At 50.5% G+C, this 25,290-nt stretch overlaps 6 protein-coding genes across 6 annotated transcripts; 3 read left to right on the top strand and 3 right to left on the bottom strand.

Annotated features, from left to right (window-relative positions):
* Window positions 1–6,400: 6,400 nt before the first annotated feature.
* Window positions 6,401–7,339, top strand: CGCS363_v001588 (Isoflavone reductase-like protein P3; the record flags this gene model as incomplete). Its single annotated transcript, XM_036633437.1, has 1 exon — window positions 6,401–7,339. The coding sequence occupies one exon, from the start codon at window positions 6,401–6,403 to the stop codon at window positions 7,337–7,339; it is 939 nt and encodes a 312-aa protein (XP_036502343.1).
* Window positions 7,340–8,791: 1,452 nt separating this feature from the next.
* Window positions 8,792–10,252, top strand: CGCS363_v001589 (uncharacterized protein; the record flags this gene model as incomplete). Its single annotated transcript, XM_036633438.1, has 1 exon — window positions 8,792–10,252. The coding sequence occupies one exon, from the start codon at window positions 8,792–8,794 to the stop codon at window positions 10,250–10,252; it is 1,461 nt and encodes a 486-aa protein (XP_036502344.1).
* Window positions 10,253–10,551: 299 nt separating this feature from the next.
* plyD-1 (putative pectate lyase D) lies at window positions 10,552–11,588 on the bottom strand (the record flags this gene model as incomplete). Its single annotated transcript, XM_036633439.1, has 2 exons — window positions 10,552–10,724; window positions 10,787–11,588. The coding sequence occupies 2 exons, from the start codon at window positions 11,586–11,588 to the stop codon at window positions 10,552–10,554; spliced, it is 975 nt and encodes a 324-aa protein (XP_036501329.1).
* A 4,869-nt stretch (window positions 11,589–16,457) lies between these two features.
* cctT-1 (Short-chain dehydrogenase cctT) lies at window positions 16,458–17,372 on the bottom strand (the record flags this gene model as incomplete). Its single annotated transcript, XM_036633440.1, has 1 exon — window positions 16,458–17,372. The coding sequence occupies one exon, from the start codon at window positions 17,370–17,372 to the stop codon at window positions 16,458–16,460; it is 915 nt and encodes a 304-aa protein (XP_036501328.1).
* Window positions 17,373–17,774: 402 nt separating this feature from the next.
* On the bottom strand, window positions 17,775–18,925 carry CGCS363_v001592 (uncharacterized protein; the record flags this gene model as incomplete). Its single annotated transcript, XM_036633441.1, has 6 exons — window positions 17,775–17,845; window positions 17,903–18,103; window positions 18,153–18,400; window positions 18,448–18,701; window positions 18,761–18,829; window positions 18,890–18,925. 6 exons carry the CDS (start codon window positions 18,923–18,925, stop codon window positions 17,775–17,777), a joined length of 879 nt encoding a protein of 292 aa, XP_036501327.1.
* Window positions 18,926–23,725: 4,800 nt separating this feature from the next.
* Window positions 23,726–24,136, top strand: CGCS363_v001593 (RutC family protein; the record flags this gene model as incomplete). The annotated part of the gene is made up of 1 exon (XM_036633442.1): window positions 23,726–24,136. The coding sequence occupies one exon, from the start codon at window positions 23,726–23,728 to the stop codon at window positions 24,134–24,136; it is 411 nt and encodes a 136-aa protein (XP_036501326.1).
* Between the last annotated feature and the right edge of the window lie 1,154 nt (window positions 24,137–25,290).

Raw genomic sequence — 25,290 nt, forward strand, 5'->3', positions numbered from 1 at the left:
AAACAACGTTGCTTATTGTCAGGGGACCTGCTTAGTGCCTTCTCTCATCTGCACCACGCATTCCAGAAGGAACCTGACCTGAAACACCCCATCAACGGGCCTCTCGCCATGGTAAGACTGAGCGCACCTACTATGCAGTAGTCCCCTAAACTGTCTGCTCCCTGGATCTTCTCGCTCCTGCCGAGTGTTTGTTTGCCAGCCACTGCCGGAACAATTCCTTCTTGTCTCTTCCACGTCCCCACTGGATGCAAACAAATACCCAGACCTGCAGCACGCGAGACAAACAGACGTCCTCCCGCCACACAAACACCGCTCCAGTTCCCCGTCAAGGTGCCATCGAATTCCGATGCTCAGACACGCGCATTCCAATCCCATGGTTTGGCGGAAATGACAAATGACGTCGACCTCGTCCACGCCATCCTCCGCCACCCCCGACGCCCGACGCCCCATATGCGCTAAAGCACCCGAGATAATATGCCTGTCGTCAACACATATGTACGCCGCGGTGTCCCTCCGCTTTCCTCAAATTTGCCAGGGCTGGATACCTTTCTCCTTCCGGACCCTCTCGGTCCTTTTACGTCATGTCCCGACATTCGATCCGACGCACATTCGATGGCCCAAAACAATGCCATAGTCCGCCATGGTACAGGCACCTTTACCCCAGATATGTCACGATGAATGTCTAACAGATTGTGCGGCTTTCCAAATTCGATTCATTGGCGGCCATACATTTCCCCCTTCCACAAAAACATCATTAATATCTACTATTTTCATAGGGGATAGCTTCTCACTGATTCACTTCATAGCAGATACGTCGCGCAGGCGAACCCATCCGGGTCCGACGTGTGCCCCACCCCGAACCCCGAAACGCTACGGCCTCGGGCTCGGCCCCAACATATCCTTCCCCCGGCGCATGCTTCGGCCGCTCTATCGCACGTCCCATCCCACTTAACGTATTCGCGTTCTGACAGGTACCATGATGCCCTGATCTTGATGTCTTGCCGTGATATGGATGCGCTGGAAACACCTTCCCAGGGAGGTTAATGGAAAACATACCCAGACACGGGGTCTGCTAGCCTTCACAGCCCGGTAAGAAAAGACTAATATTGTTGGGTGGTCGCGCAGTTTTACTTCAACTGTAAGGACCACCTGGCAGCTTCGCAACTCATGCAGAAGTTTCCAAAGGCTCAAAGACCTCGAATCTCGTTGTGATATGATTGTCACGTTTCGTGACCCAAAATCGTCGCCACGCACAAACGTATTTAAGCAAATATTTTTGGTCCTGGTTTATCTCGGATCTTCGCGCAGATAATCTGTTTCGTCGCACTGCTGACAGTCGATATCGACATAACTTGCAGTGGTTTGTTCCATGCTGTGCCTCGGTAAACTGTCTATCAAGCAAAGTCTGTTACGGTTTTGACTTCATGAAGAAAAGTCCAATAACGGAAGAATATACAACAGCCAGTCAGAGAAGATGACGAGCATAGGAAATGTGCGCATACTGCCCACGGCTTGAAAGCATATTCATTTGGCAGAACCTGCTTGAACTAGGTTCAACTTCATTAGATGAACAGAGTCAAGAACAAATTGCGGACAACATTAACTGTGCGGGTGAAGCACGACATGTGGCAAACCTTTATTCATATAGAGAAATGCAACATTATCAGCAAGCTCTCACCAGAGTCATTCCAAGTGGCCATCGCAGTGTCAGCAATGGCCGCCGTAAACCTTGAATGCAAGTGCTTGGAGCAACATATGGTCACCAGATCACCCTAGAAGTCTACAGCTATCAAACTGATGGTCTGAGACTATAACCAAAATTTTACTCCTCTTCTTCATCGAAGGGTCTGAATGCCCCAGCCAATTATTTTATCTGCGAGCTCCAGTATGTGTGATTCAAGATCCATCTGAGATATTCACCACGCCCATGCCTAGGCCTGAGACGAAGTTTCTTGTTGCAGCCCATGCAAGACGATCCATTTCATGTTCATGTTGAATCACGTCGCGATGAAATCTACAAATGAAGAACGACGGCGACATTGTGGACGTCGTATGCAGTCTGTAAACACAAGCTTACCTTCCACCACATGGATCGCCCAGCTCATAGACGAGATGGCCATCAAGATATTTCATCCAGGCGATCGATCCACTTTGCTGTTGTTCCGATTCATTGTGTTTCCGGTTGTGGTAGTTGTTGCACATTCCCATTTTATAGATGACAGTCCGCCTAACAAGACTCTGTAACGCGTTGCCAGCGGTGATCAGAATCCCCGCGTGACTTTTCTCAATATAAAGAGTACGATCTTTGCACAAACTGTCGTTTGGTCTCCCCAGGGAATGCATGGCCTGTTCCGCGGCTAGTCTCAACGTAGTTATCGCTGCATAGGATAGTGATCGACCCTGCGGAGTTCCGACAGATGTGAGATTTCTTACGTGTGAGTCTCAAAGTTCCCATGCTTGATCCTCCCCACGTCATCCCTTTCCGTGGACTATAACCGTCAAATACGAAGACATTTCCGAATTCAAGAACCGTGAGTCGAGATCTGTGGTTTACCGACCCCACCGGATCTGGTCTCAAGTATGTGGAATCGGAGACGCACTGTATCAGCATTCTGGGTTGTACCCCGCCATTGGCGCTGTTGAGAGAAACCCGACCATCATGCACATGAGCGTGTTTATAAAGGATCTTAATCTGCAATGGCACACAAGGAGCTGTTCTCGTATAGAGCTAGGGTGTAGAGGTGAGTGTATGATTGTGCGTACACCACCAGAGCTCTTATAGTGCGCTACTTTAGCTATGGAATGGCTTGCATAACACACACAACAATGACATTCAACTTCACTACAGCGATGTTTAGAAAAGATCCCGTGGTTTCGGCTGAGTCTAGTGAGTTTGTCCCGTTTACGCTTGCATATCAGTGCGATAGCTCTTCGTCCGCGAGATAGCTTTTCAGGTGTCTCTGATGTATCATAAATGCATACGTTGACGTCAGAAATCAAAAGTGACGAACGGAGAGTGCCGTGTATGGAAGTGACGCCTAAAAGCTTCAAAGACAAAATCGACAATTTCTCAGCCGTGCAAACTGAACAACAGGAACAGCCCAGTGTCGATCCAGCATGCATGAAAACATGGAATATTTTGGAAACATTCTGCCTAAGCAAAGTATAAGGATGATGCCCTATTCTCTTCTAAAGATAAGGTAAATTGATGAATGGCAAATTTTATCGGTCAAGATGGGTCTATAGGTCTAACATACCAGTAATACCATTGCATGCATATCAACGTCGATAATCCCGTTCCACAGGTAGGTTGATAAAATATGCCGTCTTCCAACGCATTGAGGAAGACTGATTCTCAACTAAAACCCAACATCCAAGGATACCAGATTACAGATCACAGGAGAGCCACCAATACGTACAACGGTCACATGCAACAGGGTTTACAGCTCTAAGAATGTCGTTTCAGACGGCCCAGGTTCAATACCGCCAATTTTTAACACCAGAATGAGCCAGCACGAAATTTGCTGGCAATGTGAGAAGTCATGGATTGTTCATCTTTGGATACGCGAAGGGAGTGTAGCTAGCTATCAGCTGAATTGGCCCAGCACGCCTCAAAAAGGTGCGCACTTCCGCACACTTTGGTACTTGATCCAGGGCAAGACAGTGAACTACACGATGCGTCAGATTCCAAGGTCCCCTAACGTACAGACTTTAGTATTTAAGAAGCGGACTAATCCTTCCGTTCCCGGATTCTCACGGCCAATCAAGGAGTGCCTCAGCGCATAAGGCATCCAAATTTATCAGTGGCAGTGTACGTCCGTACATCTAGCCTCAACACGCTTCTCACGCTTAATAATTACTAGGTACTTATCAAAGTGTTCCCAACGTGTATTCGGCATGGATTTCACCGGACTGAAAAGCACTGATGATGGACGGCAGTCACGTTGCCGCCAGAAACTATTGGTGGCCTTGAGACGCAACATCATGTCATCCACGCGGTTCCCAGAGAAACTGTTCCATTCCTCATGGCGTATCACTGAAATCCATTTGGAACGACCAGACGATGCACAAAGACATTGTTTGAAGAAAGTCTATGATGGCTGGAGGACGCTGTAAATATATTTAGTGATTAGTGCCCGCCAGAATTATCTTTCGTGACGCCGCTAGAGTCCAAGTCCTTTGAACTCCTTCAGGATAAAACAGTATGATCTTTCGTAGGTACATCTGTTAGCCTCTCCACGGAATGGGCCCTCCCGGGCTGTTAAGGCAAGAAGTATCTCTGGACAGGATTGCGTACAGTTCTGCAAGCTCCTGGTAGAGGCTAGATGTCTGGACTCAACTCATGCAGAAGTTTCTCAGCACGCGATGTGTTTGATTCCTCCTGCGGCATTTCTTCCCGCGGATTATTGTGATTAAATACGAATACTGTTGAGGAATGATGAGGCTTGTACAAAAGTCCGCAATGGTCTGAGAGACTGAGACTGGGCGGCATGTGCGAAGAGAAAAGCGTCATGTCAAAGGCACGTTCGTATTTCCACGCGCACATTAGGCACCCAATGGGGCGCTGTGAACAGACACTATCCCACGAGATAATTGACTGTGTTTATGAACGGTTCCGTGAAATGAGACACCTCAGTATCAAACTTGATCATGGTTATGAGCGTTGACAGAGGCTAGGCTCCATGGGGGTAATCGCAGGTACGATCGTGTGTACGCGCGGGCGCGCCGGTGGTGGTCCTATGTCGGCAACAAGTAGAGCGGGTTGTGGTTACCATTTAAAGCGTTAAATCGTGTGCAAATCTGGAGTCTCACCGAATGCAGCGATGAGTTGAACCGATTACTTCATCGACACGGTCTCATGTGAGTCCAAGGACTATGGTTTGGTCTGTGGGTGGGAATTCACCTGCGCCAGCTTCGCGACGGCAAGATATACTTGTCCCTGGGGTATTATAGCGAATAGATTCATGCAAGACAGCAAAAATGACTAACAGAGAGTAACCAAGTATGTAACGAGCCGAGTAAGGTTTCAGAGGGGGACGATGTTTCAGCGACACAAACTCGACGATGAAAATGGCCCAGCTTAGACCAGTCAAGACAGCCTTCAAATTTTGAACAATTTGTAGGGCCCTACATTTGTCCTAAGAATACTAGGCTACCAATCTTTTGGCTAGGTACTGTTAGATATGGGACTGTTTCTTCCCCAGACACCTGATAATTCCGTTGCGTGGACGTGCGGCATTGTGACAAGTATCTTGTCTGAAAAGACGTTATATTCGAAGAGCATGCAACGCTAGGCTCTTCATCCAGAATCTCGCCAACCTCTCTCAAAGTTTCACGCCCGAAGCTTTGTCACCATGATGACACGTACTCTCATCCTGCGGGTAGTATTTCCGAGAGAAAACATCAACCATACCTTACCTCGAAGCTCAAGCCTTCTAAGTAATCCGTCATCTTTTTTTTCTCGCTTATTCAAATCGTATACAGACCACCGACGACAGCGTCCCAAAACTCTGAAACAATCACTAGTAGCATCCAACCATGTTGGTATTGAGTGCGTATCACGAGGGAAGTTGACATGTGTGATGGAACGGAGCGGACTTGACCGCCCCAATCATTTCCTTTGCTGAAGACGTTCTTCTCATATAAAGCGATGCTTTCTCCGGAAAGCACCGGTCCTCGTTGGCCGAAAAAGCGTCTGCATTCTTCAAAGGCATGCCGAAGCTTGGAGAGTTGTTCTGGGAAGGTTCTGCGATGTCATATGCGCTTGCCAGTGACGCTAGATTGGATTTCGAGAAAGATACTGTCTGACTTTGAAATGATCGTGAGGCTGGTGATTCCGAAAGAAAATGGCAGCGAGGTACTTACTTCGGCGCCATCTGACTACGTCGCTTTTTGCCCTAGAGTATCCTTCGGTGAGGTCAAGCAACATTATAGAAGGAGGCTTTGTTGGTGACATTGGAAATGCTATGTGTACATACATGCATGATATGAGTCTAGTCCAGTTCCTTGCTTTAGTCGCAGGAATGCCTCCCACCAGAATCCCGGCCTGCCGTGAGCCGAAGGATGGGATCGCCGCTCGGCAGTCCCACCCGAGGCTCCACACCCGGACTTAGCGGCCGTATCACCGGCCGCGGAGCTCCGTGGAAGGATTTCATCGCCGCTTGCAACCTGCTTGATTACGTACTCTCATGGCGTCGCTTAAGTTGGGTTAAGCATCCTTTAAACGTCATTCAGAGTATATCAAGGCGGCGGATTGCACCTCATTCGAGCTAGTTTTCAACACATCATCGTACCTACCTGCGTCAGATTCAATACTCCTTCGTAATTCCCAGCTGTAAACCGAACATTGAACGAATCCCTTCTGGCAACAATCCCAAAGGCAACCACGAGCGCCCCCAACATGTCTATCCTTGTTCTCGGAGCCGGCGAGTTGGGCTCAGCGATGCTCAAAGCACTCACCTCACACCCCTCTCGGTCAAAAGACGCCAACATCTCGGTTCTCCTGCGGCCATCAACCATCTCTTCTACCGACCCATCGAAATCCAAGAGTGTCTCGGACATCAAAGCACTCGGTGTCTCCGTCGAAGCGGGCGATGTCGTGAACGATTCCATCGCAGACCTCGCCGCACTCTTCAGCAAATACGACACCGTCATCAGCTGCACCGGCTTTGTTGGTCCCACAGGAACCCAACGTCGTATTTGTCAGGCTGCATTGCAGTCCAGCGTCCGCCGCTACATTCCCTGGCAGTTCGGCGTTGACTACGATGTCATCGGACGCGGGAGTCCGCAGGTCTTGTTTGACGAGCAACTCGACGTGAGAGATATGCTACGCGCGCAGACCAATACGGAGTGGATCATCATTAGCACGGGGCTGTTTATGAGTTTCTTGTTTGTGAAAGAGTTTGGAGTCGTGGACTTTGAGGAGAGGAAGTTGAGGGCGCTGGGGGGCTGGGATGTGGAGATAACAGTGACGGGACCGGAGGACATCGCGAGGATGACAGCGGAGGTTGTATTTGAGCCGAGGGGCATTCCAGGTAATGGGAGCAATGTGGTATTTGTAGCAGGGGATACAATCTCTTATGGGAGGATTGCTGACTTAGTGGAGAAGAGGTTTAACGAGATTGAGTTCACGAGAGAGGAATGGGGTATGCGATTGATAGAAGCAAGTTTGAAGCAGGACCCGGGAAATGTGTGGAACAAGTATCGGGGGATCTTTGGAGCTGGCCGTGGCATTGCCTGGCCTATGGAGAAGACATTGAACTATCAGCGTGGCATAAAGCTAGAAAACTTAGAAACATGCTTGAGAAGCATGAAGAGCCCGGCAATGTTGGAAGCGTAAGGAAACGTAGTTCGAGGTTGGGAAGCTCCCGGTAAGTCATCCCAAAGATCCGGGCGGTCTATTCGTTAGCGAAGCAAGAACAAGTCTTTATATAGTCAAGTTGAGTAGAACCAAGTCCTTCATCCAAACCTGTGGAGCCAAACAAGCGGCCTCAAAAATTGTTCTTACCACATGATGCCATGTGCAAAGTAGACTTGACCTTATCCTGATCCATGCCAGCTAAAATCAGGCTGAGTCCAGCTGAACCGAACGTGCATGCATAACTGTGCTCTACCCACTTAAGTATGACCACATGCAGCAGTGCTATGTACTAATCGGCCAATCCCATTGGTTACTTCATCTCACGGTGTCAGATTTCAACAAAATCTCGCAGCCTGATTTCAACCCCGCTCGTCTCACTCCTCTTAACACTCATACTTGAGGGCCGAACTCCTCAAATATTGACCACGGCCCTATTTCAAACCCTCAAAGTCAAGAGAAGCAAACTACAGCCGGCAAATTCCTCATCTACTTTCGTCTCCTCTTCATGCTATCATGGCTGGAAGATATAGGGATCCCCGACTGTCAGACGATTTCGAGTATCTGGCAGTGCCTCAGTCGAATCGAGGTTATCATTCGGACGATGAAGCTCGGCAGAAGAAGCGGACAGTCTTTGTCGATCGCAGAGAGCCTCAGGTGTCAACAGAGGCGAGAAGACCATCCCCTCCGCCGAGACTGAAGCGTGTTCATGTCGAACAGTACTCCAGTCGTGTCCCATCTCCACCTCCGTTGAGGAACGACCATCGCCGGTTCTCTTCGCAGGATGTGCGACCACCCCGCGCCCTCAGCCCTCCGCGACCAGCACCATTCGCTCCAACCGGCGTCTCTTCGTACCCTCTGGCTCCTAGGAGGAATGGATCTCGCGATGCTCGGATTCCTCAAGTGAGTGTTGAAGTAAATCCACGCCATGAGACGGTGGCCTCCACACCTTCGAGACCGGATGCCAATGTGTTGTTTCCGAAAGTCATGCAACAGAAAGAGCAACGCTCATGGCATAAGAGGCCAAGCTCGGCTGGCCGGTCAGTCGCAACATCGCCGTCCCTCGCAACATCCGGGCAGTCATTCCCTTCATCCGCGACTGGCACACTCGGCGACAGACTCTATCGATACAACGCATTAGGAGAGTCTGAAATCAGATTGATCAGACTACTTCCGGCGCGAATGTTCAAGATCAAATGCGAAGTATTCCATGCTCCAATTACAAAATTACCGGACTATATCGCTATATCGTATGCGTGGGGCGACGCAGGGGACACGCGACGTTTGGAACTTGAAGGCACTGAGATTTCGGTATCTGCTAGTTTGCATGGCGCCTTGCAAGCTCTCCGACGAAAGAATGAGATAGTCACCGTATGGGTGGACGCGCTCTGTATCGATCAGCACAACAGGGATGAAAGAACACAACAAGTTCAAATGATGACAAAGATCTACTCGAGGGCAGAGTCCGTAGCTGTCTGGCTTGGCCCAGAAGCAGACCGAAGTTCTGACGCGGCCGACTTTCTCCTGAGAATGACTCAACACTCGGGATCACCAGACAAGATTACGAAACTTCTTTCCTCCAAAAGTAACGAGAGAGACATCGCAGCAGCCGTCTCTCTTTTCGAAAGAGACTACTGGAAGAGACTGTGGGTGGTACAAGAAGTCTTCAATGCACGCTCCGTCACTGTCTATTGCGGCTCCAACAAGCTTCCGTGGGATGTCTACAGAGAAGCGTCCAACGTTTTCCAAAGACACAAGGGTGACTTGGACTACTACTTTCCTGGAAATTCCCAGGGCCGGACATACGCCAGAGCAGCACAGAACCACTTCACCTACTCCCAGATTTTGACTTATCAAGGTCCTGGAAGTCTTCCAGACATCCGGGCTTTGAGACACTATGGGGAGGATTCTCTTCTGGAGGTTATGCGCGTCTGTCGACGGAAATTCTCCGCTGATCCGAAAGACAAAGTCTTCGGAATCTTAGGTTTGCTCACGGAAGACGTGCGCAAGGACTTCCCAGTCGACTACAGTCTATCCGTCAAAGAAATCTACACGGACGTGGTAGATTTTCTTATATCAACAACTGGACGTTTCGACGTGATTTGCGAGGCCATTCACTACCCGCCTCACATGAACACTGCGAATCTACCCTCGTGGGTCCCAGACTGGTCTCACATTCCCGACACCGTTGCTTTGGGCGCTATGGGCTTTGAGCCGCCCTTCTCCGCATCGCAACGCAAAGAGATCAAGTTTTCCTTCAAAGACGATCGTCGAAACAAGATTGAGATCACCGCTCTTGAGATTGACACCATCCGCACTCATGGCATTGCCGTCGGCACACTGTGCACACTGGCAGACTATCTGATGGCTTTCATCCACTGGAGAGCGCTTCTGCTGGCGACGTACAAGGCCGACGACATCGAAGCTCAAGACCTTTTCTGCAGGGCACTTTGTCTCAATCAAGTGCCTCGAAAATGGGCCAATTCATTCGACTGGGTGACCGCCTGCTTCCATGTCTTTGCGTCGTTGATCCGAGAGAGGTTGCCGCATCTGCCTCTTGATCAAGAACTTGAGAAGTACATTGATGCGAAAACTGATATCAAGCCTGACGCTCGTCGGAGATTCCTTCAGGAACACTTCGGCTCTCGGATGATGGGTCGATGCTTTTACATAACTGAGGGCGATCGCATTGGCATCGGATCTGGATTCATGGCTGTCGGAGATACGGTCGTCGTCCCGCTTGGCTGCTCCACGCCAGTGGTTCTTCGCCCTGAGGGGTGTCGCTCAGAGTGTCGCTATGTTGGCGACGCATATTTGCATGGGTACATGTATGGCAGAGCCATAGACCAATGGCGTAATGGAGACAGGAAGGCGTCCAAGTTTGTCCTTCACTAGTGTCGCATCATAGGAAGGTTTAGTTTTCAAGTCATCTGATAGCCAATAGAGGCGTTGAGCGGCTAGTAATGAGAGCACTATTCACGATGAAGCACAAAACGCGCAAGCTTTGGGTGACAACTGCCCACAGGGCTCATTGAGTCTAAATACATACACGCTATATGGGCATGTACAGAAGGAAGAATATCTACAAGTAAACAAGCCTATACATGAGTGCCTTTTCACGGAATGTGGCACTGTTGAGTCTCTCGTTCGGGTCAAAAAGTGCCCGAGCAGATCTCGCGATTTTGTTCAGGAGCTTAAGAGCTGGTGACGTCGGAGGTAGAGTACTTGCAGGCGGTCGACGGGCCGCTGGAGATCTCGGTGGGCTCATCACCGGAGTCGTTGCCCTTGAACTCGGTGCAGACCTCGCTGACGCTCTTGGCAACAACGTTGGTGAAGGTAGCAGTGTCACCGTAGTTGGAGTTGATACCTGGAGGAACAGATGTTAGATGGGGTTTCACAGAAGGCTGGGTGAAGGAGCGAAGAACTTACCAGCAAGGAGCTTTCCAGAGGAGGCGTTGATGTCGTCGAAGATAACGTGGCGCTCGTACATGGTCTTGCAGTTGCCGCAGCTGCGGTAGAGCTTGCCGAAGTCGGAAACAGTGAAGCCAGAGACGGAGAGGGTACCGGCACCGTTGTGCTGGAGGACCTTGTCGGAAGCACCGGTGGCACCACCGCCGGTGATCTTGGTGGTCTCGCCGGCATCCTGCTTCTTGATGGTGAAGGCATCCTCGCAGACAGCAGACCACCAGACGTTGGTGAGAGTGCAGCCACCGTTGCAGTGGACACCCTCAATCTGGTTAGGGCCGATGATGACGTTGGAGAGGGAGGCGCCCTTCTCGAGGATGAAGACGGAGTCGGAGTCACCGCCCTCAGCCTGGCCAGTGCAGGAGACACCGCGGTCGAACATCTTCATGCCACCGTCGAAAGACTCGCCGGCGGCGATGGTCTGGGCGGCCTTGAGGACGGAGGTACCGGAGGCGGCGGGGATGTCACCTCCGGAGGTGCCGTTGCTGGCAGCGGCGATGGCGAAGGAAGCGGTGCCGTTGCCGGGGGCGGAGGTGATGATGGAGCCGGGGGAACGGGTCTTGGTGGCGTGGGTCTTCTTGGGCTTCTTCGCGGACTTGGTCTTGGAGGGGCTGGCCTTCTCAGCGCGAGCGAGCTTGTGAATGAGGTCGAAGTAGCCGGACTCGGCGCGGGCAAGGTTGTGCTCCTTGGGAGCGGCCTGGGCGGCGGGAGCGGCGGCGATGCCGAGCACCATGGTGGTGAGAGTGAGGGCGACGGAGTACTTCATTTTGATGGTTGGTTGTTGGGTTGGTTGATTGGTTGGTAAGGAAGGCGAGATAAGTGAGAGGAAAAAGGCTTGTCTACTTGAGAGAACGAAGAAATAGAATCAAGCCTGCTTGAAAGAGTGTAATGAACAATGAAGACCGAAGAGGTGTGAGTTGAAAGTGATGAGAGACAGAAAGAGCTGCTCTTGGCTGGATATCACGCCGTTACTTATATCAAGCGAGCTGCCAGGATGGATGGTATCTTCCCACGTCCATGTCTACCGTGGAGTTACACTACAGTTACCGACGCCAATATTAGATGTGGTCCAGACTAGAACGGGAACTGGTCCAACTCCAGCCAAGGCCAAGAGGCTCCATCTCTTCCGCAGACTACACAGGTATCAATCAACAAGCGACGCGGAGGAAATGAAAGCGTCGATGCAGGTACTGAAGATCGCACTGGAGCCACTAATCCACCGTGTTCCCACAATGTGGGCTCATCCCAAGAGATCCTGTCAGACTCAGCGCCAACTGCCATGCAGCACCGGTAGTAGTGGACTGGCATGAGTTAGGCGTTGGCCGGTGGTGGTGGCATCCCTCCGGCTGTAAGCTCCATCGGAAGACGGACACAATTCCCGGTTCGGGACATGGACTCATCCCAACTTGATTGTTTGCTTGCAGGTCGTTGCCCGAAAGAGAGGTGTGATGGCCGCTCCCGCATCGGAATCTCGACGGGGGACCCCCGTGTCCTGACTAGCCAGTCCCGCCCTTTAATTCGATCTCCTTGGCCCCAAAGCTTGAACACAGACGAATCCCAGGTCTTGAATAAAGTGATGGCCCAATCCGGTTCACGGGCGGGAATCGCCCCTGGGCCCTGCTCAGCCACGCGCCCACACCAACATCGCAACAGCCCCGACTTTCAGTCTGTCAAAACCGTCACTCACTCTCGGTCTGCAGACAACTCTCGCTGTATCCCTGGCTCTTCAATCACTCCCACACACACCACAAGCGGCGCCATCTTGCTGCCCACTCCCCCATGGCGTCTGCCAGGGGCACATCTCAATGTCGCACCACCCCTTGCAGGTCGTTTCGAAACAGACGAGCAGGATGGCCAGGGTCGCCGTCCAGTCAGCCAAGCCAACCACCGCCAACGTCTCTATCGTAAGACTCCACTCTCCCCAGTTTTCCAAAGCAATGCCAAGACCTCCTCAGACGAAAAATCATGATGTCCATATTGCCATCCCGCGTCACTAGTCGCGGCCGCGCGGATTGGGATTCCAAGATGCGTGAGGGAAAGTGCTCAGGGTCTTGGCGGGCCAGATGATGACGGCCGCTGCGGTGACGAGAACGAGGCACCCGAGATTTGCTGCCCGTTGTTTCCTCGCGCGCATACGATCCTGCAGTCCGGCCCCCTTCATGGCCTCCGGGCGCTCTCGTCACGTCAGTTTGGGCCGGGCGCATCGCTTGTCGGCTTGTTCGGTCCAGTTCAGACGTTTTAAGGTCGCTTCAATGGAGAATATCTTATCCGATTCCTGCTCTGATCGCCGTCCACAATGACATGGAGAATCTGTCTCAGCAGTCTCCGTATCGAACCGTATAATCGGTAAATCATAAGACTTTGCCAGCACGAAAGTTCGAGAACTAGTGCTCTGAGAGCTATAGATCATCGCATATACGCCAAGGATAGCCTGGTTGGGAACAGCCGCAAGTTGATACCGGTGATGCAGCCGCATATATTTGGCCCCTATTATGGGGTGGTATGAGGGAGGATCTGCCGCGGTGAGGATTTGCACTGGCCATCGGAGGCGGCCTCGAAATCCATGGTGAAAATTTTGAACGCCACGATTACCATGGAAAATGTTGTTTTCCCGTCTGCGCGCTGCTGTCATCCGTTGGTCTGTCTCGTCTTTTGCCTGCCGGTGTGGCCGGGGCTCGTCGCCCACTCTTCCGGAGGCCGGGCCTCTTCGTGAGCAGAGGGTCATTTACAGGAGACCGGACACGTCCCGGCCGCTTTTCTCACAAGGTGGGGTCGGTCCAATCCTGTACTAGACGTTGATGATGTCTTAAGGTACGATTACAGTCGTATCTACGTCTTTCTGTTGAAACTGAGCTTGGCTTCCCGTACCGCATGTCGGAGGTAGAGAATTAAGGTAGAGGTGCTTGTGCTCTCCCCCCAATGCAACGTCAGCGTCCATGGTCGTGTTCGGCTTGTGTACGAAATGACTTCGTCTGATGTTTTGATTCGTGGAACATCGGATCGTACATGCGATGCTGATCACCTGGTGGCCTGGCCGTTGTCGATTTGTCTTGGACATATGAGTGTCAATGCCGCTTTTCAGAATTTCAAGACGATGTCGCCACGGCTCAGCTCACATCGCCCCCAATATGTTTCCTACTAAAAGCCGCGGCAGACTTTGAGACGGAATTGATATGCTTGAAGCTTCTCCGCGGTCTACTTCCGTTAACCTCATCACTAGCGCTGGAGTTGGCTTCATTGTTGGCCCGGAATCAGGAGGCCTGCATTGACAGTGGGCAGCGTCTCATCCCTTAGCTCCAGATGTATTGCGATCATCCCTCTCTCCCGTGCCTCTGGGTTCCAATCGTAAATGTCGCATCACCCGCCCGAACGCTGCTAAAATGACGGAAATAGATCGCTATGGGAACCGATGTAGGTCTCTGATTGGCGAATGATCTTGGCGCATCTGCTCAGCGGCTCTTTTGAGGATGCACGTCGCCATTGTCCATCGGTCTCAACCTTCCCGATCTGTCCGCTGTCTGCCCGAACTTTGCTTTTGTCAGCTATCGCCTGGCAGCATGCGACGAACACCCAAAAAGCTTAGGCAGCAGAACGAATTCTTGTCGCACCGGAGTCTCAAACAAAGCCAAGTTTGCAGGTGTGCGCGTTCGCGCCTCCAGCCTGCTTGCTGATATTGACGTGTCTTGGCGCCGAGCCTTGGAAGCAAACGCTCAAGAAAGGGGGCAGAGGATTATGGTGTTGGCCGTGTTAGCGACCGCTGCGTAGCCCCCGAAGCACAGGGCCGTTTGTTTTCAGTGTGATTGACTCAAGCTCTCCCTTCTTCCCGAAACTCTGCTAGTAATGTCATAGCTGCCAATAATTGCACTCTGGCCAAAGTCGGGTTCGTGCGACTCAGCATCGAAACGATGCAAAAACTCAATTCAAGTCGTTTGGTGCGAAAGACACGTGGTGGTTGAGGTAGAGTTCAATCATAAATTCAACGCCGTCCGTTGTCTACGGCGCCCCTGTTTGCGCAATTGATCGTAGTACTACAGCAATTGAACCAGCCCACGATGGCCCAATCATGTATTCGCGTAGATCTGCGTACAGCACAGCGAATTGATGGAGAATATGTCCCCTTCGTTAGTCTTTTACAGAGCATGTTTTGACTTTACGGAAAATTGGAGATCATCGGGCGGTGGGATATCTCCCGGCTATGCGACACAACCAGCCCCATCGAGTCCTATTTTCTCACATTCAAGGACCCGTTCATCGGATACCTTGGCAAGGGTTTTGTCTGATAAATCATGAGGATGCAGTTGCGGATAGACGCAGAATTCTAGACCTCTGTACGGATGCTCCTGGCATCCATGGTACGGTATCCGATGAACTGGGGGAAATGAGCAGGACCGGTCCCGGCGCAAATTTGACTCACGCGGTCTCCCTATCCGCGTCATCAACGTCACCTCGTAACCGGCCGTCTCATTGCTGTAATCCCGGAACTTCCGATCAGAGATATTGAGTGCAGTTTGCGGCTTGCTTCTTCGAGTGAAATGATGCAGCTGCGATATTCCTGCGATCGGGTCAAACTCCCGCCAGCATCCAATGCGCAACAACATCGGAGACGTGGATCGTCCCATGCAAACAATTCTTTCTTTCTTTTCTCAGGGACTGGTTTACACGACGTTTAGATTTTTTCGCATTGATATTCTAACCCAATTCTTCCGGTGTTTTGATGCCAAGGTGACGGAAACCTAAGGTCGGCCGCAAGTAGACTCGCATCGACCTGATGAAAGCGCCGTGTTCCCAAGCTTTCTCAATTGAATCAAAACTCACCAAAGAAGAATTTTTATTGAAGATGGATTTTACATGCTTAACAGCTCCTCGTAGACACCGTAGACTTCTCAAATTCCATTCAGTATCAAGTTTTGCTTCGGCGAGTAAGCGGCGTCTTCGCAAACCAATGGCTACTGTTCTCGCCTCTTCATGGTGAAAGCTTTCCAAATTTATGAACATTCGACTCTTATCCTGTCCGTTCGTTCCCTTTTGGAGTTGAAGGTGTCTTGACTTGAAGTCACCAGCCTTGGCGAATGCTGCGTCAGCAGACGTCTTAGCGATGCCGTGCCGGCTAGGACGGCACAATTGGGCCACTTGGTGGGCTTCAACTCAAAGATAAGCTTAACATAAGATTTTCTGCCCAGCTTTGGTGTGCATCTTGACAGACGAACGATCTTGTGCCGGTTACCCAGGGTCGGTCGGCTCGTCGGCATCTTGGCTGCCACTTCTCCACAGGACGCATAACAGGCCCATCGCCAATGCTGAGGCCGTCGTGATGATCTTTTGCCAAGCCCTGAGAATTCTGAGCCCAAGAATCGTTTCTCCGGCGCGAAGAAGGATAGAAAGCTTTCGCGGATATTCTGGTCTGGCCGTGCTCGTATGCGACCGTGGGATTATTATGATCGTTCGAGTAGGACATTGATGTCAAGAACAAGAGTAATCCAGAGCAAATATTACATCAGACGCGAGATATTCTATTGTTTGCTCTGAATTTTGACTATTATCTGGCTACGTCTCCGTTGCTGTCGTTCTGCGGCCGCGAAAGGTGTCTCCCCTGTCCACATACTGCCATGCCCGCATTCATGCCACTCCTACATCCTCATCGCCTGCCTTCCTTGATGATGTTCTCTACCATATCCAATTTGGTCATCTTCTTGAGCATCCCTTCAAAGAGTCCCGGCGGCAGCATTGATGCCACCCGAGACAAGAGTGCACTCTCACCTCTCCAGATGACTCTCGGTGGGTTCTTTGCCAATAACGCTGAAGAAACCTCCGACGCCCACTGATGCGGCGAGATTCCTCTAACTCGAAGTTCATCTTGGCTCATAGCCCTCTCCACAATTTCCCGGGCTGGCTCATAAATCGAACCTTCCGGCAGCCGTTCGCCATTGGTGTTGAACTTGTTGTTCGAGATCAGGTTTGTTTTCACACCAGCTGTCTTGAGCTCCACGACGTGAATCCCGAAAGGTGCCAGCTCGAGACGCATGGTGTCGGAGAGTGAAGCAAAGGCCGCTTTTGAAGAGTTGTAGATGCCTTGGAACGGTATCGCAGTGACTGATCCCACCGATGTATGGTTCACAATCATCACCTGAGCTGGATGGCCATCCTCGGACAGGACTGCCGTTCCCTTGAGCAGGAGAGGCAGAAACGCTTGGGTGACAGCCACTTGGGACCAGACATTGACGTTGAACATCTCTTTTGCTGCATCTAAAGACGCGTCTGCAATGGGCATTGTGTAGCTTCCGGCAGCGTTATTGACAAGCATGTCCAAGCCTTTTCCGTCGGGCAAGGAGGAGGTAACAGAAGAGACAGCTGAGGCGATGGACGACGTTGATGTAATATCGAGAGCAACAGTTTCGATTCCCAGCTTCTCGAGCGGCATCATCTTGGACGGATCACGCGCTGTGGCGTAGACGTGATGCCCCGCGTTGTGGAAGGCAATTGCTAGGGCCGCACCCGTTCCGCCCGGTGTGCAGCCCGTGATCAAGATTCTGAGTTGCCGTGAAGCAGACATGTTGAAATTGTAACCGAAAAGTAGTCAGATAATATTGTTTGTCGACGGCGGTAATTGGTAAACCAGATGAGGCGTGTCTTTTATGAAGTTGGCCCACAAGGAAGCATCGAAATGCTTGTTCAAGAACTAAGAGGATGACGGCAAAGATTACAAGCGCAGCCAAGAATTGGAATTTTGGTTATTTTTCGGGCTATTTATACCTTCGAAGGCTTGTAGGCTTCCAGTGTCCTGCGTTCGTGTCGCTATCGTGCGCATGCGGATTTGCGGAGCGGACCGGCGGACCGGCGGGCTTAAGTGGATCCTCACCGGCGCCGCTCACCAAAAATCAGGCCGCTTCCGACCAAGTCCCATTCAGGGACGGATTCTCCGCCACGGGTCCGCTCGGAGTCCGCTGCTAGAAAATTAGGCAGCCCCCGTGTTGTACGAGCCACCTTCGGCAAGATCGCATGCAATAGCAGCAATCTCAAGTTGATCTTCATTGAAAACACAAAATCAGCTTTTGGTCGTCTTAGAGGTTATGGGTACATTACCTTTCAAAGCCGCTACGGCACCAAAGCCTCTAGAGAAATGTGCGAGTACTCGAATAGCAGTCTTGACGCCATCTGCAAGTCTCTTTCGTGTCTCCTGCGACACTCCATCATGTGTGCCTTCTGCATGTGCTGATGAATCAAAGTGGGAAATCATCATGAGGGTGTATCCTGCAAGCAAACCAGAGCAGAAGCAAGGAGTGACTAATCGAAGTTGAGCGAGAAGTCTAGGGATTTAGTATGCGTGACTTACGAGCAGATCCTGAATTAAGCAGCTGATTCAAACCATGCACAATATTTGATGCAGACTGTTGGCATACAGCTTTAGACTGAGCCGCAGAGAAAGGGAATATCCTGGCTGCTTTTGCAGCATCCAACGATGTCGCACACTCCAAAGCGCCATCAGAAGTAGATAATCGAGAGCGATGGTTGGTGTCGAAACGACTTAGGATACGTAGGTTATCCATCATGGCCCGATATCTATGCAGCTTGATGCGGGCGCTGTGGTAGGTCAGCATTTTGTCGTAATCTAGAAGCAGCAATCGAACCTGTTTAATCGGATGCGGGCTGTGGTGCGGAAACAATCAGTCAGTCTTGACTCGGAACCTTCTACTCTGGGTGTTCGATGGTCTCCATCTTGTCCGCTGTCATGCAGCAGATGCACAATGACATCGTCCATGATACGGATGTTATCGTGTAAGGATTGTGCCGCTGTCTCAGAGTTGAATCCTTTTACCAAGGCAACAAGCAAGAGTGTTGCAGCAACCAGCGTTTCTTCGGCGCGTATTGTCTGCTCCCAGATCTATCTCAATCAGCTATAACGTCAAAGACTACCGTACGTAATGAGCATTGAAAGCTCACCTTTGAGCTTCCGGCAAGAGTTGGATATGGTATGGTGACTTTACTAATATCGATTGTGTCTTCGGGAGACTGATTCAAATCAGCATATGGTGAGCACGCCAGCCCTTTCTTTTAGTTCCTTGATCTCACCTTGCAATTAACAATGGATGCATTGCATATGCACATATACTGTGTGGTTTACCGTCAGATGTGCGGCCTTCAGTGAGGACTTTGGCGACTCACTGTCATCCACCAAGCTCTTCGAAGGCTTTCCTCAAAACGCACTTCTAGTCTCGGAGCTGTTGTATTTGAAGACAGTTCTCTCAAAAAGCCAAAAGCATTCCGAACATAAGACGCCATTTCTTCAATGTCTCCTCTACACAGATAGTGGTAGAGACTCAGCACGCAACATGCCAGTGGTCTCTCAAGTTCTCCGGGTACGTTTGGATGAAACCTTGACGCGGAGAAGGCATGAGTCTCCGAGGCTTTTATGACCTCCCAGCTTGTGATCGCGTGCAGTGCATGTTGAGAAAGAGATGTGCTCCTTTCAAGATTGTCTTCGTCTGTTACTTCAGGATAACTGTGATGACCGCGCAGTTGTGGTACGTGAATGAGAATTGATAGAATAGCCAAGATTACCGGAGAAGAAGGCGAGTATGTGTTGGTCGGTGGCGCTGAGTCTGAGACATTATCCATCAGGCTGTCAACCGGTGGTGGCAGTATTGGAAAGGCTGGGTGAAGAAATCTGTAGTATGATCGCAGACTGAGATAATATCATTCAAACAGTCAGTGTCCAGCTCAATTATGTGAGCCACGGGGCAAAAGAATCGTCAAGTGAGGCAAACATACACATCATTATCGGAGGTATAGGCCCCAACAAGGCGTTGGAGGGGCGAGACGACGGTCGCCGGCGGACTTTCATAGTCAGCGCGCGGATAAGTAGGAATACTAAAGATATCTGCAAAGAACTCGTTTAGATCTTCCTCTGTGCCTCCATGGAAAATGTTGTTAAACTGCAATGCATCGAAATCATCATTGAAAAGAGGAGGGAGTCCAATGACTGTGTCTAGATTGAGATCCCCCGCGACAGCCACCGCGCTCTCTGTAAGATTATTATGTGCTTCGGTTTGGTGAGCCATGACACGACTTCTAGTGTTCAAGACGGATGACTCCTGGCGAAGATCTTCATGGCGACTCTTTGCCGGCCGCAAGCCTCGAAGGCTAGGAAGGAAGGTGCACGAGTCGCCCTTCCGGAGACACTAAGTCGTTCTTAACTCAGAGTAATATTCATGTACATACGGGAGGAATCTACTCACCCGGGTGCATGGGCGATCGCCACTACAGCGTACGCGAGATGCTCTGCTTGAAGGGCTTTAGAGGAGGCCCTTACCGTCTACGAAATGGGAAAGGGCGGGCGAACCATGAGGTACAAGCAGACTTCGCGGGTGGAGTCGCAAACTTCCGAGTCCCTGGCTTCCTTCCGATCATCCTCGCGTTAGTCCTTTGACAGCTTCACCGTGGAGAGACATGAAGCCAGTGCCTGCTTGATGAGGGCAGAGATGATTGTCTCCAATCTCGGGATTTGGAATGGAGAATTTCAGCTAGAGGCCGAGGTCTAAATCCCGAAAATTGGAGACGTCATAGCGTCACAGTAGTACTTCCGGTATTCCTGGTGTCATGACTCGTCATTATCGCAGCAAAAGTCAAGCAGTTGTTGAACCCTGCCCTTTTGGAGACACCGAAGTCTCCAACACCTCACCAACAACGCACACATCCACATGAAGATGCAGACAGATAGACCGCATATCTGTTCATTTTGCAGCAGGGGGTTTCGAAAGCCCGAACATCTCCAACGACATACACGGACTCGTGAGTAGCACCTGCACAAGGAAACGCAATCGTTACATCTCTAATGCTGCTTCTGATAAAAAGACCATGCTGATTGAGTGACTGTTTAGATACGAAGGAGAAGCCATATGTTTGTGAATGTGGTTCATCTTTCGCTCGGAGAGACTTGCTACAGCGTCACAAGCGACTTCATCATAAGTCAAATAGCGATCCTTCCTACCAGGAAGATCACCTTCCACCGCCGAGTCGTGTCAACGACCCAGTATTCGAGGGAACAGTGCGAAGGTCTGTTTCCAGAAATGTTGAGACACTACCGTTGCCCCCAGAATATTGCAGCCAGCGTAGGTTTCAAGTCTTAGATACACTGCTGGTCAGTAACTGAGTCCGGTATCAGGGCCAGCTTTCTTACACTCGGCACGAAGCGAACATGTTCTTCATGATTTCGAGGACTTCTTTCGTAGCAGTGGTCTATTTCGGATTGCTGGTGACCTCGTCTCCAACAATCATAGTCAAGCTAGGAAAGAAGACCTGGCTCGCGTCCCAATCCAAAGGGTTGCCCCGCCCGATCTCCTAAACTTGGTTGGGCAAATCACAGACCTCAACACGGAATCAAGAGACGAAGATCGTAAGTCTTTCTCCGCAATTGCTTTACCTTTCTTTTGGTATAGATACTCTGACAATGCACACATTGCCAGCCCATGAGACTCCCGAAGCATTATGGGAAGAATACCTAAAACACAAGCCCTCTTTTGCCATCCCATCTATCCAGACACGCACTCGATATTACAAGTCTTTCATGAAAAATGGGAGAATTGCCTTAGTACACAGTAGTGTAGACCCCGGAAAACTGCACATCGGTTTTCAGACGGCGATGCTTGCACTAGGAGCACTTTACCTATTCGAAACCGACATAGGGGAGATGCTCTATGAAGCCAGCAGATATTTCACCCGTGACTCTATTGCAATCAGTTATAGAGCGACAAACATCCTTGAACTATCGTGAGTAATATTTGAGATTTCTCTGCATCTGCACCCTTTCCACGAGCGCATGGTCTAACACTTCGGAAGAATTGAGCTCCAGCTTACAAGCACGTTTCTGTTACTATCTGAATACGTCAAACTAGCACAGCCAACTAACCTAGTAGAAGAGTTACGTTTTCTCGATTGCAAACTGAGCCATTGGTTCCACCTCAGCATTGCCTCGGCTGTGGCGCCTTTGGAAACCGAGTTGCAACGGCAAATCACGACCGAGGTGGCCCAGCGCAGCTTTGCCTTTGCCTTTTGCGCCCTTGCGATCCACAGCTATCTCTCAGACTCTCCGATGCCGTCTTTCTCGGCTAGCCGTCAACTCCAACTGCCATGTCCTCGAAGCCTTTGGAATGGCCTGGAACACGATCCTATGCCTCACACAGAGGAAAATACAGCTGTGGCGGTATACGATCAGCTGCTCCGCTATGAGGATGAACTTGATGAGACAAATTTGAGACGTAACCATGTTCCCCAACTTGCCACGGAAGTGGTGTGGGTTTTGCTGGGACTTCATCTGCAGCGTTTGAAGTTCACACGAGAGGCTGCTCATCTTCTACCTTTTGAAACCCTGGCCAGGTCAGAGGGTGAACGACTTGAGTAAGCCTACAACTAAATCACACCATAGCCAACTGGTGCAACTACTAACTAAACGCAGTAAAGTGACGTTGCTTCTTATCAAATCCTGTGATGCCGCAACAGACTTGCCTTCGAGGGATGTTGCGGACCAAAGATTGAATAACGACTGCAAGGGTCTCTTGCATCTCGTTTACTCGCGGAGGGTTTTAGAAAGCTCAGGCTCTACATCCTTAGCGTCGAATCTCTTCAATCCCATAGGGGTTGCGTCCAAGCTGATAAACCTGCCTTCCGAAATACCACTATCCTCCGCAATCATACTTCCAGCCATCGAGGAATATGTTGCTCTCATGGAGGAGCCCGCAAACAGCGGTGTTTCATTCTTTGTGCGTATGTCTGCCAGTACGTGGGGATTTGAGATGGCTCTATCAGCCTTTTATGCCGCCATTCTTGTTACAAAATGGCTGTTACATTTAATCAGCCGCCAAATAAGGAGCCGAGGTCAGTTCCTACAGTGAATTTCCTCCCTTACTATGACTGACAGAGTCAAGCTGAGCGCGAGCTTTTTGAGAGAGTTGAGACACTTGTCACGATGATGTCATCGTCCCTCGGCGATCCCCGTGCCTCAACTTCTCGAGAAGAAATGGATTTCCTTCCTTACTCGATCTTGAAGTTCTGGTCTCGCGTGCTACAGACACTCGATAATAAACCTTTTCCACAGATGCTAGGGAGATCTCTCGAGCTTCTGACACGAGATATAGGTAGTATACAGGGTTAGGGGTTTGATGAGGAAATCTACGGGCGGAATGAAAGATTGCGCTGTACCAGCTTCCAAACTTACTAGGAAAACATAAACGACAATGAAGACGGCCAAGTTGAAAGCCAAAACGCGATTTCCATTAACAAGCCCAGAGACGAGACACATAATCGACCCCCGATACAGGCGGTAAACCATCCACGAGAGCTGTAGTATGTCTGCTCACTATTTGGGTATTAATTCACCATCAAGTTCTACTAAGGAAGTTAGATTCATGCGAATTTTCAACTGTCAAATGCTACTTACTTATGGGCGCTCGAACAACTAGTGAACTGGCGGTGGGCTACTCTGTCGCGCGGGGGCCTTCCCCTGGCGTCTCCAAAGTCTCCAACTTCAATCGGGGTCCAAAAGAGTAGATCCCGAAATAGTGGGGTCACGGTGGCATGGCCGCGAGCATCACGTCACTAGGCACTGCTGTCCGGCTTTCCGTCTTCTAGAGTCTTTTTGTTTCTATGCTTTTCTCTCTTGTATTTAGATGGAGGAGACGCGAAGTACAAGCCACAGATTCCAACAAAATTTTCAGCATCCTCTACCATTGGCTCTACGTGCCACCATACCGTAGCCTGAGCTTCATCAAGAGAGGCATCGCTTTGCAGGTAAGTTAAGTAACTCTTGTCTTCAAATCTAGTTAAACTTCCGGGTTTCCCATTGTATTCTGACAGCGTGGCGAGTTGTTAGACAGGCGCCCTAGTCCAGGATTAGGCACGAACAAAGCAGTTATGGCATCCCTCAAGTTCAACAACCCGCCCGGTGCCGCACAAAAGCATAGTGATCTTGGGCACTACTCCCAGTCTGTTGATCTTGGCAACGGCATCATCAAGTGTTCGGGGCAGGGAGGTTGGGATCCTGAGCACGGGACCCTTGACGCGAACGACAGCAAGAAGCAAGTTGCGCTGGCCATGGAGAATGTCGACATCGTCCTCAAAGCAGCAGGTCTCCGCGGGTGGGAGGATGTTTACTCGCTTCGTTCGTATCACTGCGACATTCGCACTTCATGGGAGCAGACGGCTGAGGCCCTTGAGAAGCGCATTCCCAACCACCGACCGATTTGGACAGCGGTTGCTGTTCCGCATCTCGCTTTCCCGGCAATGCTGATCGAACTGGAGGTCGAGGCTAGGCGCCAGGAGTAGGAACGGTAGACATGTACTGAAGGGGCTCTAAGTCGCCAGCGTAGGCCTTGTTAGAGCGCCTTTCACAAGTCAACCTTCGATAGGCTCTTCAGGATAATGGATTGTTCGTCGATTCGGTTCGGTTCGTTAGGGTTCATACCGGTGTTCAAAATGCCTCGCGGATGCAACAATGGGCTACTGGCATGCTATCAAAGATTGTCACTTCATGGGAGGTAAGGGTTATGATGATGTATGGTTTCCTTCCTCGGGCGTGGAGGACTCGGCCTTCGGCGATGGCTGGGGATTCTTGACGTGTTTTGGGAAGTCTAACTGCGCATACCAGAATCGTCAGCACCATCTTCAACCGTACTCTAATCGAAGGAATTTGCTTGCCAAATGGATTGTAGGGTGTTTGACGTGATCGTTCAGATGTGGAAGGTACTTCTCATGGAATTTGCTGTCTGGTCTGCGGTAGGTCGTGCCTTTAGGCAAAGACACAGTCCAAAGGCATCTCTATCCTAGACCTCGACTCACCTCGTGACGGAAGTCCTGCGAAGTGTTGAAGCCATCCATTTGACGACACTTGAGCGTCAGTTGCCTAACGCAAAGTTTTCGTGTACGATAATTAAAGGCGTTATCGGAAACATGATTCTCAAAGATGACATTGATGGGTAGCTATAGAGGATGCGTAGTGAGGAGAGGCGGGACTGGAAAAACGCCAAGAGATTTCTAGATTTTATATGGCGTTTTAGTGTAGGATGTACGTACCTATCATTGACAGATTTCCGGGGACGCGTAGTATGGCAGTCACGGTGCGTATCCTTGAGTGGGCTGTCACTGGCGACCCTCTCCCCCTGAATCCAGTCCTAGGGCACCAGGCATCTACTTTGATGTTCCCCAGCCCTCGTCACCCAGACGCAAATCCATTGTCATACACACAGCTTACTCCTCCTTCAGCTAAAACATCAATCTTAATTGTTCGTCTCATCTTGTGAGCTTACTATTTAGTGCATAACATGATGATGTATGGCGTAAATTGAAGCTTCTTTTGCAAGCTGGTGCAGAGGCAGAGCACAGAGCCTGGGATACACTGGATCAGAACAAACGACGCACCTTCGTGCCTGGCCTGTAGCCATGAGCCAACCGCATCCATGTAGGAAAGGTTTTCAAGGAGT

Source organism: Colletotrichum siamense (assembly GCF_013390195.1).
Source record: "Colletotrichum siamense strain Cg363 chromosome Unknown KSG_Cg363_contig01, whole genome shotgun sequence".
NCBI classification, from domain to species: Eukaryota; Fungi; Ascomycota; class Sordariomycetes; order Glomerellales; family Glomerellaceae; genus Colletotrichum; species Colletotrichum siamense.